Source organism: Natator depressus, chromosome 3, assembly GCF_965152275.1.
Source record: "Natator depressus isolate rNatDep1 chromosome 3, rNatDep2.hap1, whole genome shotgun sequence".
NCBI classification, from domain to species: Eukaryota; Metazoa; Chordata; order Testudines; family Cheloniidae; genus Natator; species Natator depressus.
Genome location: NC_134236.1, coordinates 74,107,293 through 74,120,085, shown reverse-complemented (window position 1 = coordinate 74,120,085; position 12,793 = coordinate 74,107,293). Strand labels below are relative to the sequence as shown.

The following is a 12,793-nucleotide window of genomic DNA, read 5'->3' as shown; positions in this document are numbered from 1 at the left end:
CTAAATACATGAAACAAAATCTGAAAAACTCACAGTAAAGCAGTTGTTCCTGGAATCCATACCGAGTGATCAAGTTAGTTACAGGAGTAGGCCTATAAAGAATAAAAAGGATAAACATGGAAACAGGCCTGGAGACTCCCAAATTGAAGTAGAATCTACAAACAAGTACCTCTGGACTTTTCCCCCAAGAAAGGAATTTTCCGAAAAACCCGATCAAGTGTATTAGCCAGACTGTTATGGCCATATTTAAACAATTTATGACATTAATAAATTCATATTGGTTTAAAACTGTATTAGTACTACTGTAAATATCATACACACACACACAAACTTCTGCTGACTAAGTTCATGCTCAAGATAGAGCATTAAGATAGCTATTGAACGGATACCCAAATTTCTGAAAAATGAAGTGTGGTTGGTGGATATTAATCTGTAATTATGTCAGAGAGGGGGACACTTTCCAGAAAATTAAGAATTCACAGTGAATTCATGACCAGCAGTGTAAGCCAGTTTTTCAAAATATTTTCCCATTGTAATTTAGCTCATTTTAGCTAACTAGTCTTCCCTTTTCTAGGGATAAGCCTTTCCTCTTGCTCAAGTACCTTTGTACATCAGCAGAGGACTGGGCTCACATTACATGTTTCTCCAAAAAAGTACACAAAATTCTCACTGTAAAATGAATTGTAACTGCAAAAGTCTCATACATATGCCTTTATTTTCTTTTTTGTATATTACAAATAAATCAGATGCATAAATAATGCTGTAAATCACATTTCTACATATAGATGTGTGTGCGTTAGGGCTTACCTAGTAATTGCACTGAACAGACCACGAATGCGTGCTCGATGCCGGGCTACAAATGCCTCCGTAAAAATCACTCCTTTGTTGTCCTGATCTATCTGGCCATGAATAATTCTACCGAGACGGGGGGACAATGCCTGTGAACAGAAGTTATGATAAATGCTGGGACAAGAGTTTACAGTTACACAGCAAAGAAGAAAATATATTTAAACTGTAGATTAGAAAGTTAATTTGTCTAAATAATCAACATATTCAGAAATAAGGATGTATTTAAAATGGTAATAATTACTGAAGAATATTAAGATACTATAAAAAACACACAGATTGCATGTGTGAGGTCACGCTATTTTGATCCAACTGCAATCGCCAGGTTAAAGTAGCTTTCTCAATAATACATACAATGACCTGAATTATTTAATGACTATTCCCTCTCCCACACATATTACAATCTTTACAGGTGAATGAAGAATGAACACATTGTGAAAGAAACCCATTTGGCCTTGGATTTCTAAGGTTGCACGTTCATGTTAAATCCTTTGTGTCTGTGACAAAGGAAGTCCCTGACCCACTCTTCTGAGATGTCAGAGTATAAGTTAACAGCAAGAAATAAAAAACCCCAGACAAAAGAAAAAAGAGATTGGAATCTGCATTCAAATTAGTAACTTAAAACATTCAGATTGTCTGGGACAAAAAAAGAAACTGTGTATATATTCTGGACAATGTGTTTAGAAGATGATCATACCAGAGACATTAAAGCCAGAAGGGACCATTAGAATCATAGAATATCAGGGTTGGAAGGGACCTCAGGAGGTCATCTAGTCCAACCCCCTGCTCAAACCAGGGCCAATCCCCAACTAAATCATCCCAGCCAGGGCTTTGTCAAGCCTGACCTTAAAAACTTCTAAGGAAGGAGATTCTACCACCTCCCTAGGTAACGCATTCCAGTGTTTCACCACCCTCCTAGTGAAAAAGTTTTTCCTAATATCCAACCTAAACCTCCCCCACTGCAACTTGAGACCATTACTCCTTGTCCTGTCATCTTCTACCACTGAGAATAGTCTAGAACCATCCTCTTTGGAACCACCTCTCAGGTAGTTGAAAGCAGCTATCAAATCCCCCCTCATTCTTCTCTTCTGCAGACTAAACAATCCCAGTTCCCTCAGCCTCTCTTCATAAATCATGTGTTCCAGACCCCTAATCATTTTTGTTGCCCTTCGCTGGACTCTCTCCGATTTTTCCACATCCTTCTTGTAGTGTGGGGCCCAAAACTGGACACAGTACTCCAGATGAGGCCTCACCAATGTCGAATAGAGGGGAACGATCACGTCCCTCGATCTGCTGGCTGTGCCCCTACTTGTACATCCCAAGATGCCATTGGCCTTCTTGGCAACAAGGGCACACTGTTGACTCATATCCAGCTTCTTGTCCACTGTCACCCTTAGGTCCTTTTCCGCAGAACTGCTGCCTAGCCATTCGGTCCCTAGTCTGTAGCGGTGCATTGGATTCTTCTGTCCTAAGTGCAGGACCCTGCACTTATCCTTGTTGAACCTCATCAGATTTCTTTTGGCCCAATCCTCCAATTTGTCTAGGTCCCTCTGTATCCTATCCCTACCTGCCACCGTATCTACCACTCCTCCTAGTTTACTATCATCCGCAAATTTGCTGAGAGTGCAATCCACACCATCCTCCAGATCATTTATGAAGATATGAAGGTTGTGATCATCTAGTCTGAATTCCTGCATAACACAGGCCATAGGACTTCCCTTTCAATGAGAACTTCCTTTGAACAAGAGCTTCTCTCATTGAAAGGGAAGTCCTATGCCTGTGTTGAAAAAACATCCTAATTCTTAATTTAAAAATTTCCAGGATAAAGGATATACTGCACAACTCTTGGTAAGTTGTTCCAATGCTGAATTACTCTTACAGTGAAAAACGTGGATCTTAATATATCGTCTAAATTTGTCTAGTTTCAACTTCCAGCCCGTGGTTCTTGTTATATTTTTCTCCTCTATATTGAAGGGCACTCCTATTATCATATTTCTGTTCCCCAGGTAGGTACTTATAGATTGTGATCAAGTTCAGCCCTGAATCTTCTCTTTTATAAGCTAACTAGATTGATCCCCTTGAGTCTTTCACCTGAAGGCAGTTTTTCAAATCCTTTGATTACACTCTTAAAGTATGTTTGTTCCTTTTTCCTAAAGGATCACAATGGCTGAGAGGAAACCTAGCTCAATTCAGATACTGAAATCCGTACCGGCAAATTTTAACCTAAATCGGTACATAGCCGCTAAAATGCAAACCTGAGAGATTTAATACTAACCCGCTTAGGACACTACCCAAGACTTCATATAACTATCATCTTTGTTGCCTGGATAATAAAGTTGCTATAAAAGGGAAATATTTCTTCAAATCAGAATTCAGTGTTTCTATATGAAAGGGTAGATAACATGCAGTAACCTGTATCAAGAAGTCTCCTGGAAGGTCGTATGCCTTGCAGAGTTCAGATATTGTCACCTGACCAGTTTCCTGTAGTTTATCATTTATTTCTTCTGCTAATTGGTCTAGGTAACTCCTTATGCAAAACCAGGAAGAAAAGACATTAGCGTGACATTCCCAATTCAACTTGCATCTCTTTACGTATAGTTATCCTGCCTCATTAAATTTATTTGTTCAGAGTAAATATTTTTCCAGGGTATACATAAATACATGGGAACTTACTATAAAATAGAAATAGATGGGCTGTGGTAATTCATCTTGCTCAATACAACTATTACAGGGAAAAGGTTGTATTTTTAAAATTCTGCTAACCAACCCACTAGTTTGCAACCTGTTCATTTATTTCCTTACAAGGAACAAGAAGTAGTAATTTCACAACCCCCTCATAAAAAACACACACACTTTTTTCTCTCCAAGGAACCTGAACATGGATTTTTATGGGAGACGAGGGTGCTCAGCACGTCATTGGTTCTGGTCCATGGAAGTCTATTCTCTGCCCCAAAAATAAGTTCTGAAGCATAATAAATAATAGAAGACTATAGTTATATTGCACCTATAACATCTCAAGTTGTATCTCTTGACCACTGTATACAGTAACTCCTCACCTAGCGCTATAGTTATGTTCCTGAAAAATGTGACTTTAAGCAAAACGATGTTAAGCGAATCCAATTTCCCCATAAGAATTAATGTAAATAGGGGGGTTAGGTTCCAGGGAATTTTTTTTTTGCCAGGCAAAAGACTGTAGTTATTTTTTTTATATATACACGCACATATGTATACACACACAGTATAAGTTTTAAATAAACAATTTAATACTGTACACAGCAATGATGACTGTGAAGCTTGGTTGAGGTGGTGAAGTCAGAGGATGGGATATTTCCCAGGGAATATTGCTAAATGATGAACTAGCAATTGGCTGAGCCCTCAAGGGGTTAACTAGTTGTTAATGTAGCCTCACACTCTACAAGGCAGCAGGAATGGAGGGCGGGGAGACAGAGTGTGTGCCCGAGAGAGAGATGCGCATTTCCCCTTTAAGTACCTGAACCACTCTTAAGTCCATTGCCTTGTTAAGTTAATGAGTAAGCTAAGACCACAACTGCTGCCAGGAAGCTCCCTCCATCCTGAGTCCTGTCCTGTGTCCCCCTGAGATGGGGTAAGCGGGTTGCAGGAGCAAGGGAGAGGGGGACACCCTGACATTAGGCCCCCCCCTTCCCCCAAGAAAGCAGGAGGCTCGGGGAGCAGCTCCAAGGCAGAGGGCAGGACCAGCATATGGCAGTGGGGGGGAGGGACAGCTGAACTGCTGGCAATTGGTAGCCTGCTGGGCAGCTGCCGCACAGGGAACTTAGGGGAGGAGGGAGTTGATAGGGAGGCTGTCGGTCCACCCTGGTTCCAAGCCCCCACCAGCTAGCTGCAACAGGCTGCTCTTTCTGCAAGCAGTGGACAAAGCAGGCAGCTGCCAAAGATGATATAAGGGAGCATTTCGCAACTTTAAACGAGCATGTTCCCTAATTGATCAGCAATGTAACAACGAAACAACGTTAACCGGGATGACTTTAAGTGAGGAGTTACTGTACATTTCTCCTGAAGATACTCACTCATTTATAAACTGTCCCAGCACCAGCTGAATAGTTCTGTCTGATTTAACAATGTCATTAGCTCGGCTTTCAATATGGACCAGGTCGACATTTATTATCTGGAAAAAAAAAAAAATCCATCAGTCCCTTAAATTCAAATTAACTTTCAGACATTAAGACATACTTTCAAAAGGATATCTGCTCTTTATTTGCTCTATCATATTTATGTGCAAGTAAGTCTGTGGCTTGGAAAGAAGCGTTTGTGCTTTTCAAACATCTCTTCCAATAACAACTAGGTTAAAGGGTCCTAGAAAAGTAAGATTTTTGTAAAGCTCTGAAAAGAAACACTTTGTCTTCTAGAAAGTTTTCTGATTTCAAGCAATTTTGCTTGAGACAGAAGGAAAAATTAGTCACAGAAGATTACTGGGGGATAGAGATTAGTGGAGACAAGCGATTAAGGAAGAAAGAGCGAGGACCCAGAGAGGCATGCAAAGTTTATTATATTTCACTGCATGACCCAATAGCTCTAAATTTTAGCAAAGGCAGACCTTTCTTATCCACCTGTACTTCTCAGTTTAAGAAAAGCAGAGATATTCAAATCAAAAAACCCTGCTTCTTTTTTTAGCGGCAATTTTAAAGAGTGTCACAGTACTACAGAGTACTTATTTATCTCAAAATCAGAGTAAGCATGAATACAACATTTGTGAAGTGATACACAAATGGACAAAGTAGTCAAAGTTAGTGAGAAGTGCCACCAGTTTTGCAACCACTGCTATACAGCACTTCAATATCAGCATAGTAACTTACTTTGAGACTGACTGATGCAGTATAAATAGAGAAACACAGACACAAAATGTATTTTTATAACAAAAAATTACCTGTTGTAAGTCAACAATGTTTACTCGACCTTTGAAAAAATACAAATATAATTTAAGTATTTAGTACATCAAAAGCTTTGAACAGGTTTATAATGCAGCACAGCCAATTTCATTTTTTTTTTAAGTGATCACAAGGAGTGTGATTGACAGCATTTAAAGCTGAAATCTGTTTAAATCAGAGGAAAAAATCCACACAATGGCAGCAACAGTGCAAGATTCCCCATGACACCCTATATGCCTAAAGACAACGTTAACATAGAGTCTATAAAGGTAGAAGAATTGTTGAGACTCTCCCCCCTTTACCTCTGTGCTGAAACTGTCATGTTATGATGCCAACAAAACATGAAGAAATGGTTACTCACCCTGTGCAGTAACTGTGGTTCTTCAAGATGTGTCCTGTCCCCCTATGAGTGCTCCACTCTAGGTGCACTTGCACCCTGTGCTTTTGATAGGAGATTGCTCATAGCAGTGTCCATTCGGCCTGCACATGCATGTTACTCAGCCTCATTCCCCACGCTGTTGCTATATAGCATTGTTCAGGCTAACCTCCACAAAGCCCCATGACAGAGGGGAAGGAGAATGGGTAGTGGAGCACACATGGGAACACACACCTCAAAGAACCACAGTTACTGCACAGGGTGAATAACCATTTCTTCTTCTTCGAGTAGTGTCCCCATGAATGCTCCACTCTAGCTGACTACCAAGCAGTTCCCCTTTAAGGAGGAGGGAGCTTCAGAGTCTCATTCAGTACGGAAGAAAGTACAGCTGAGCCAAACACGGTATCAGAAGCAGTGTCACAAATTATTACAGCAAATGTATGCATAGAAGTCCAAGTTGTGCCTTTACATACTACAATGATAGGAGTAATAGGATCACTGCAAGTGTCACCATTCTGAATTTTTGTGCCTTCACAAATGTGAAGAGTAGTCTTAAATCTAGGATGGGTCTCCAACCATCATTTTTTATCAGAACCAGGAAATACCTGGAATAAAACCCCTTCCCTCTGAGCTGTGTGAAACCTGATTCTATAGTACACAAGTGTAGAAGAGAGTCTATTTCCTGCCATAGCAGGTTCTCATGGGAGGAGTCCCTGAAGAGGGAAGGAGGGTTGTGAGCGGAAGAGAATTGAAGTGGATGGAGTACCCTGTGTAAATGATCTCTAAAACCCACTTGTCAGTAGTTATGGTGAAAAGAGTTGCCGAAGGGAGGAAAGCATGTGAAACGTTATAGCTGAGAAGAAAGAGGATGGCAGCTCAGGACCTCAACCATCCCATCAAAATTGATCCTTTGAAGTGGACGGTTGTGAAGTTGAAGGCTGGGAGGTGGGTGGTTTCTGTCTCTGAAATCTCTGCCTCTTGTGGTGAGGTTTTATGGCCTCTGCTAACTCAGGAACTGTGCAGGATGGATCTCTGTGCTTTCTGGGACCTAGTAAATTTTCTCTTCAGAGCAAATTTAGCTCCCTGGAGATTGTAAAGTGGCTCTGCAATCTTTTAATGTCTGCAGGGATTCGTCCGTATTACCAGCAAACAACTTAATGCCGTCAAAAGGAAGGTCTTCTATCGTATTCTGGATCTCCTTTGGGAAGCCAGGGGACCCTCCTCATAACTATTGCTGTAGAAATAGAATAAGTAGCAGTGTTGGCAGCGTTGAGAGAAACCTGCAGAAATATCCTATGAGGAGTTGGCTTTCTGCAATAATTGATTGGAACTGCTCTCTGTGTTCTGTTGGCAGATGGTCAATAAAGGAGTTTAGCTTGGTATAATTTGTGTAGATGTAGTTGGCAATTCTAAACTATAAAGTAGTCGAAGAATCAGATTTTCTACAAAGAAGGTTGAGATGCTTATGATTTTTATCATAGAGTGTAGATTTAGTGTAGTTCTGCCTACCATGTTTGTTAACTGCCTCAACTGCCAAGGAATTAAGAGATGGGTGAGGGAAAAAAAAAAAAAAAAAAAAAAAGACTCCTTAGAGGGAAGTATTTTTTGACTGCCTTTTTGCACATGGGAGAAATTGAGGCCAGAGTATGCCAGATGACCTTTGTAGGATCCAGGAGTGCCTTGTTGACTGGCAGGGCAACGTGGGCATAAGAGGCTATATGGAGGACGTCAAGCAGCTTCCGATGTGGTTCTTCAATGCAGCGACCCTCAACCTTTCCAGATTACTTTGAGGAGTCTGATTTGTCTAATGTACCCCCAAGTTTCACCTCACTTAAACAATAATTGCTTACAAAAGCAGACAAAAATACAAGAGTATCACAGCACACAGTTACTGAAAAATTGCTTACTTTCTCATTTTTACCATATAATTATAAAATAAATCAATTGGAATATAAATATTGTACTTACATTTCAGTGTATAGTATACAGAAAAGGATAAACAAGTCATTCGCTGTATGAAATTTTAGTTTGCACTGATTTTGCTAGCGCTTTTTATGTAGCCTCTTGTAAAACTAGGCAAATCTCTAGATGAGTTACTGTACCCCCTGGAAGACCTCTGTGTACCCCTGGTTCAGAACTACTGTTTCAATCTCCTCAAGAGGGATCTGTAAAGAATCCACGATGCTCTTGATGAGATCCTGAAACTGCTTAAAAATCTTCAGCCAGCGATGGTGGAGCTTCATCCTGGGATGAAGAAAGATATTCGCGGTTGGAGAAACCTCATCATCAGCAGCCCTGGCCTCCTATTCCTCAAAGGTCTCTTCCTGAGTCCAGTAAAGGGAGGATAGGAGGGTTGTCTCTCTCTATGAAGGGCTGAACTTTAGGCTCTAGACAATTGGTGGCAATAAGCCACCCAGGGATTTCAGTATGGCCAAAAGGGTGGCACATATGGCATGGGTGGTGGAATCCACAGGTGCTCACCCCAGCGGGATAGTAGCTGTGGACATCTGTCATGAGTGAGCTCAGGCTCCTCAGAAAAAGAATCCTCATGGGGCGGAGTGGAGAGCCTTGAACAGATATTTGGGAGGCTGAGGCAAAATTTTTCTCTGAATCCTCCTCCTTTAAGTCCTTAGTAATGGTGAGAGAACAGAAGCAGCTTGAGATACCATCATCAGTACCGGGTAGGTGTCCAGAGATCTGGAAGTTCTTGGTGCCAAAAAGATATTGGCGTTGAGCAATGGTGAATCAGGAGTCTCGGACGCTCTGAGGTCTTGGGGAAACCAGGTATCTTACAGTACTGACAGCATTGTTGGTATTGTGTCCAGGGCTTGTGCTGAAGTAACAGTAGTGATGGTACTGTGAGTATCAAATGCTCTGGGCGGAATCCAGACAGAGCCCAACAAATCTTTTCCAGTACCATTGTAGAGCTCTTCTTGCCGCTGCGGTCTCCTACTAGTATCAAAGGTCTCTCGGAGCCCGATATTTTAGGGTTTCTTCACTTAGCGGAGCTCTCGGTATTTGAGAAATCAGCAGCCTCGGGGATACCATGTCTGAGACTGATGGGATCCGAGGGAGCTGATGTATTCGATTTCTTTGATGTAGGTTCCCTACCTGGAGAACTTGGAGCACAGTCATTGGAAGACTTATGAGAGGAATCGTGGGTCTTCCTCTTAGATGCCCTCGAGGAGTGTAGTTCAGAGACAGAAGAGGCACCCTACTTACTCAGAGACTGGTTTATGCAAGGGGGAGGAGGTTGAAGAGCTCCTGACCTGGGTCAGAGGCCAGACGCAGCAAGTTCTCCATCATAAGGAGTCAAAGTTTATCTCCTTGTTCTTTCTGGCTCTAGATTTTAACGCCAGACAGAAGTTGCACTTTTGGGAATTATGAGATTCCCCAAGGCAATGGATGCAGCGGGAGTGTCCATCACTCACTGGGATTGCCTCCCAGCATGACAGGCAACTTCTGAATCCAGGAGAACTAAGCATAACCTTGGAAAGAGCAAAAGATCCCAGGGAGCAGGAGAATGATCTAAAAGCTATATAACACTTTTTTTTTTTTAAATACAACTAATTACTTTAATAGACTAAGTACAAAAGCTTAGAACACAGCTGAGCCAAAACCAGAGGTGCTGAAACAATTTGTATAATGGGGGTGCTAAGAGCCATTGAATCAAACTGTAAACCCTGTATATAGTGGAAACCACTTCAAACCAGGGGGTGCAGCAGCGCTCCCAGCACCCTTTGTTCCAGCACCTACGGCCAAAACTCAACTTGAACAACTAGCTAAGGCTTTGTCGTAAGCCAGGACAGTTGAGAAAGAACTGAGAATGGTTAGCCCGCACAGTGCCATATAGCAACGGGATGGAGCACGAGGCTGAGTAACATGTATGCACAGGCCAAATGGACACTATTAGAAAAATCTTTAATCAAAGGCGCAGGGGATGCAACTGCACCTAGAGTGGAGCACCCATAGGAACACTACTAGAAGAGGAACACCAGTCTCCTAGGGATGGAATTGAAACCACCAATTCTTTCCACATGTGCCAGAAACTGCTATCAAAGTAACAACTTTGAACTTTTGCCAAGCGGACACACTGATGCAGCACACATTAAGGTAATCTTTGGAAAAAATCAGCTATAGTGCATGAATGTGGCAGGTGTGTTAACTTATTTTCCAAACCATATGATGATATGAACTTCACACACAAGGGAAAGATTTTAGATTAACTAGAGCAGGGATGGCCAACCTGTGGCTCTGGAGCCACATGTGGCCCTTCAGAAGTTAGTATGTAGCTCCTTGTATAGGCACCGACTCTGGGGCTGGAGTTACAGGCGCCAACTTTCCAATGTGCTGAGGGGTGCTACTGCTCAACCCCCGACTCTGCCACAGGCACTGCCCCCACTCCACCCCTTCCCACCCCTGAGTCTGCCGTGCCCTCGCTCCTCCCCCCTCCACCCCAGAGCCTCCTGCACGCCACGAAACAGCTGATCGGCAGGTATGGGGACGGAGGGGGAGGCGCTGATCGGTGGGGCTGCCGATGGGTGGGAGGGAGGCGCTGGGAGCACTGGGGGGGTTGGGAGGGAAGTTGATGAGTGGCGTATTACTGACGTATTACTGTGGCTCTTTGGCAATGTACATTGGTAAATTCTGGCTCCTTCTCAGGCTGGCCACCCCTGAACTAGAGGTACCATATGTTTCTCCGCATTCTAATTTAGGCCATGTCTACAATAGGAATGCTTATCCAACAGAGTATACTAAATCAGCAAAGAGCACCTAGGGTGGACGCAGCTATACTGGGAAAGCAAAGCTTTGTATTGGAATAGTAAAACCACTCCCCCAGGTAAAACATGCTATACTGTTTAAAAGTGTAGTTTTACTGGTATAACTGTGTCTGCATTAGTGGCTTATGTTGACACAGCTGTTGGTCAGAGATTGTGCCTCTTTGCACCTCTGACTGATAGTTATGTTAGTAGAAATCTGTAGGTTAAATTACCCATTTGCTACAGACAAATGGGTAGTTTAAGCCATATATGCTCCCTGTGCATCTAAACCATACCTAATACAGCAAAGCTTTTACTACTGTTCGTTGTGATATCATATAGACATGGAAGAACATGCTGGATATGATTCTACTTTCTACATCAACAAAATGGATTCTAAATTCTGATTGAGACATTTTTATTGCTAGCGATGTTGTAAGAGGTAAAAACAAATACGATTTTCAGATTCTGAGTCAAGGTTGCAGGCCTCGTTCTCAGGTCTCTTCTATTTCAGAAAATTTGCACTGATGAAACTAAGTCAATTTAACATCAAATCTAGTTACACCAGTGCAAAAGTCCAATACAGATGTTCTTAAATTGGTTTAAATTACAATTCCCATGGCTGTAATGCATCTATATTAGAGGTTTTCACTGGTATAATTATATTGGTTTTAAATTGATAGTTATATTACTGTAGGTTTTCTAACAGATACACGCCTCTCAAAAATAATCTACTTGTGAGGTGAGTCAAACCTCATCATGGAACGTTTTAGATCCACTTTTCTGATTATAACTGCACATACATTTTTTCCTCTGTGGAGGAAAATGTTTGGTTAGTTGAGTGATTTGCCTGATTCAACAACCTTCTTTTAGTTGTCTTTGAAAACTGTCTAAATATACCAGTTATGTTTAGATCATTTCTGACTGTAAAGCAATAATATTCAGTACAAAACAAAACCACCCATATGCACATGCTTATTTTGTACTACAAGATCAGGCCTTAAATGCCTACAAAAGTACAATGAATTTCTTCAGTCTTAATCACCCTTTTAATGCAATAGCAACAGAGTCATTAACAATCATTAAACAGAGCACTACATTTATTGAATTTATAAAAATCACTATTTTATTTACTATACATACAAGATACAAACAATATTAATACCCATAAAATATCAAAGCACATATTTTGGCTTATATTCTATATATATCACAATACTAGCAATATATTAAGTGCACTAAAAGATTTCTTTTTGTGCATTGTAACATCCTTGTCCTATATTCTTAATACTAGAAAATAAGGTAACATTGACAATTCAGGTTCACAACCAGCCAGTGGCCGGAGTTTGGAAGGGAGACAAGGGTAGAGGAATTAATCCTCAATGAAGCAACAGGGAAATGCAAACTTAAGCCATATTAAGTTTATTGAAGGACAACGGCAATCTTCAAATCCCCAAATTATTTTCTATGATCTTGCTATTAATTTACTTGAAGTGAAGAAAAACAAATGTAACTCTTACCACCACAAACATGAAGCTCATCCTGTATTTCTCTGCTAATCTGTGCTGGAGTGATATACTCCTTTCCATCAAGCGTATGCACTACGTCCAGCTGCTTTTCAGCAATCAGTTTAGCAACAATCTCTATGCAGTTACGTTCAGACAGCCTGTGGACATTATAAAGAGTAACAAGGTCATTTAAAATGAGAATTTGCTAATTTTAGGATAAATAACTGAAGCTTTTCAAGTTTTACAATCTGAAATATTATTTTGCTGTTCTCTGCACACAACTTTCAATGTCAATTCCATACAAAATCCTAATTCTCTTTTCATTTTAAAAACATGGTCTTAGTACCTGCATACGTTCCTACAAAAGATTAAACTTTATTCATGTGAGTAGTATCAAGT

General features: G+C 41.0%; 1 protein-coding gene across 1 annotated transcript in view; it reads right to left on the bottom strand.

Annotated features, from left to right (window-relative positions):
- The window catches only part of UFL1 (UFM1 specific ligase 1), a 41,497-nt gene that overhangs the window by 27,594 nt on the left and 1,110 nt on the right, over positions 1-12,793 (bottom strand). The window contains exons 2-7 of the mRNA XM_074948125.1: positions 12,407-12,552; positions 5,750-5,778; positions 4,893-4,990; positions 3,259-3,373; positions 808-938; positions 34-92 (exon numbers count right to left, since the gene is read on the bottom strand). Of these exons, the coding sequence (XP_074804226.1) occupies positions 34-92; positions 808-938; positions 3,259-3,373; positions 4,893-4,990; positions 5,750-5,778; positions 12,407-12,552 (578 nt within the window). The remainder of the gene's footprint in view (positions 1-33; positions 93-807; positions 939-3,258; positions 3,374-4,892; positions 4,991-5,749; positions 5,779-12,406; positions 12,553-12,793) is intronic.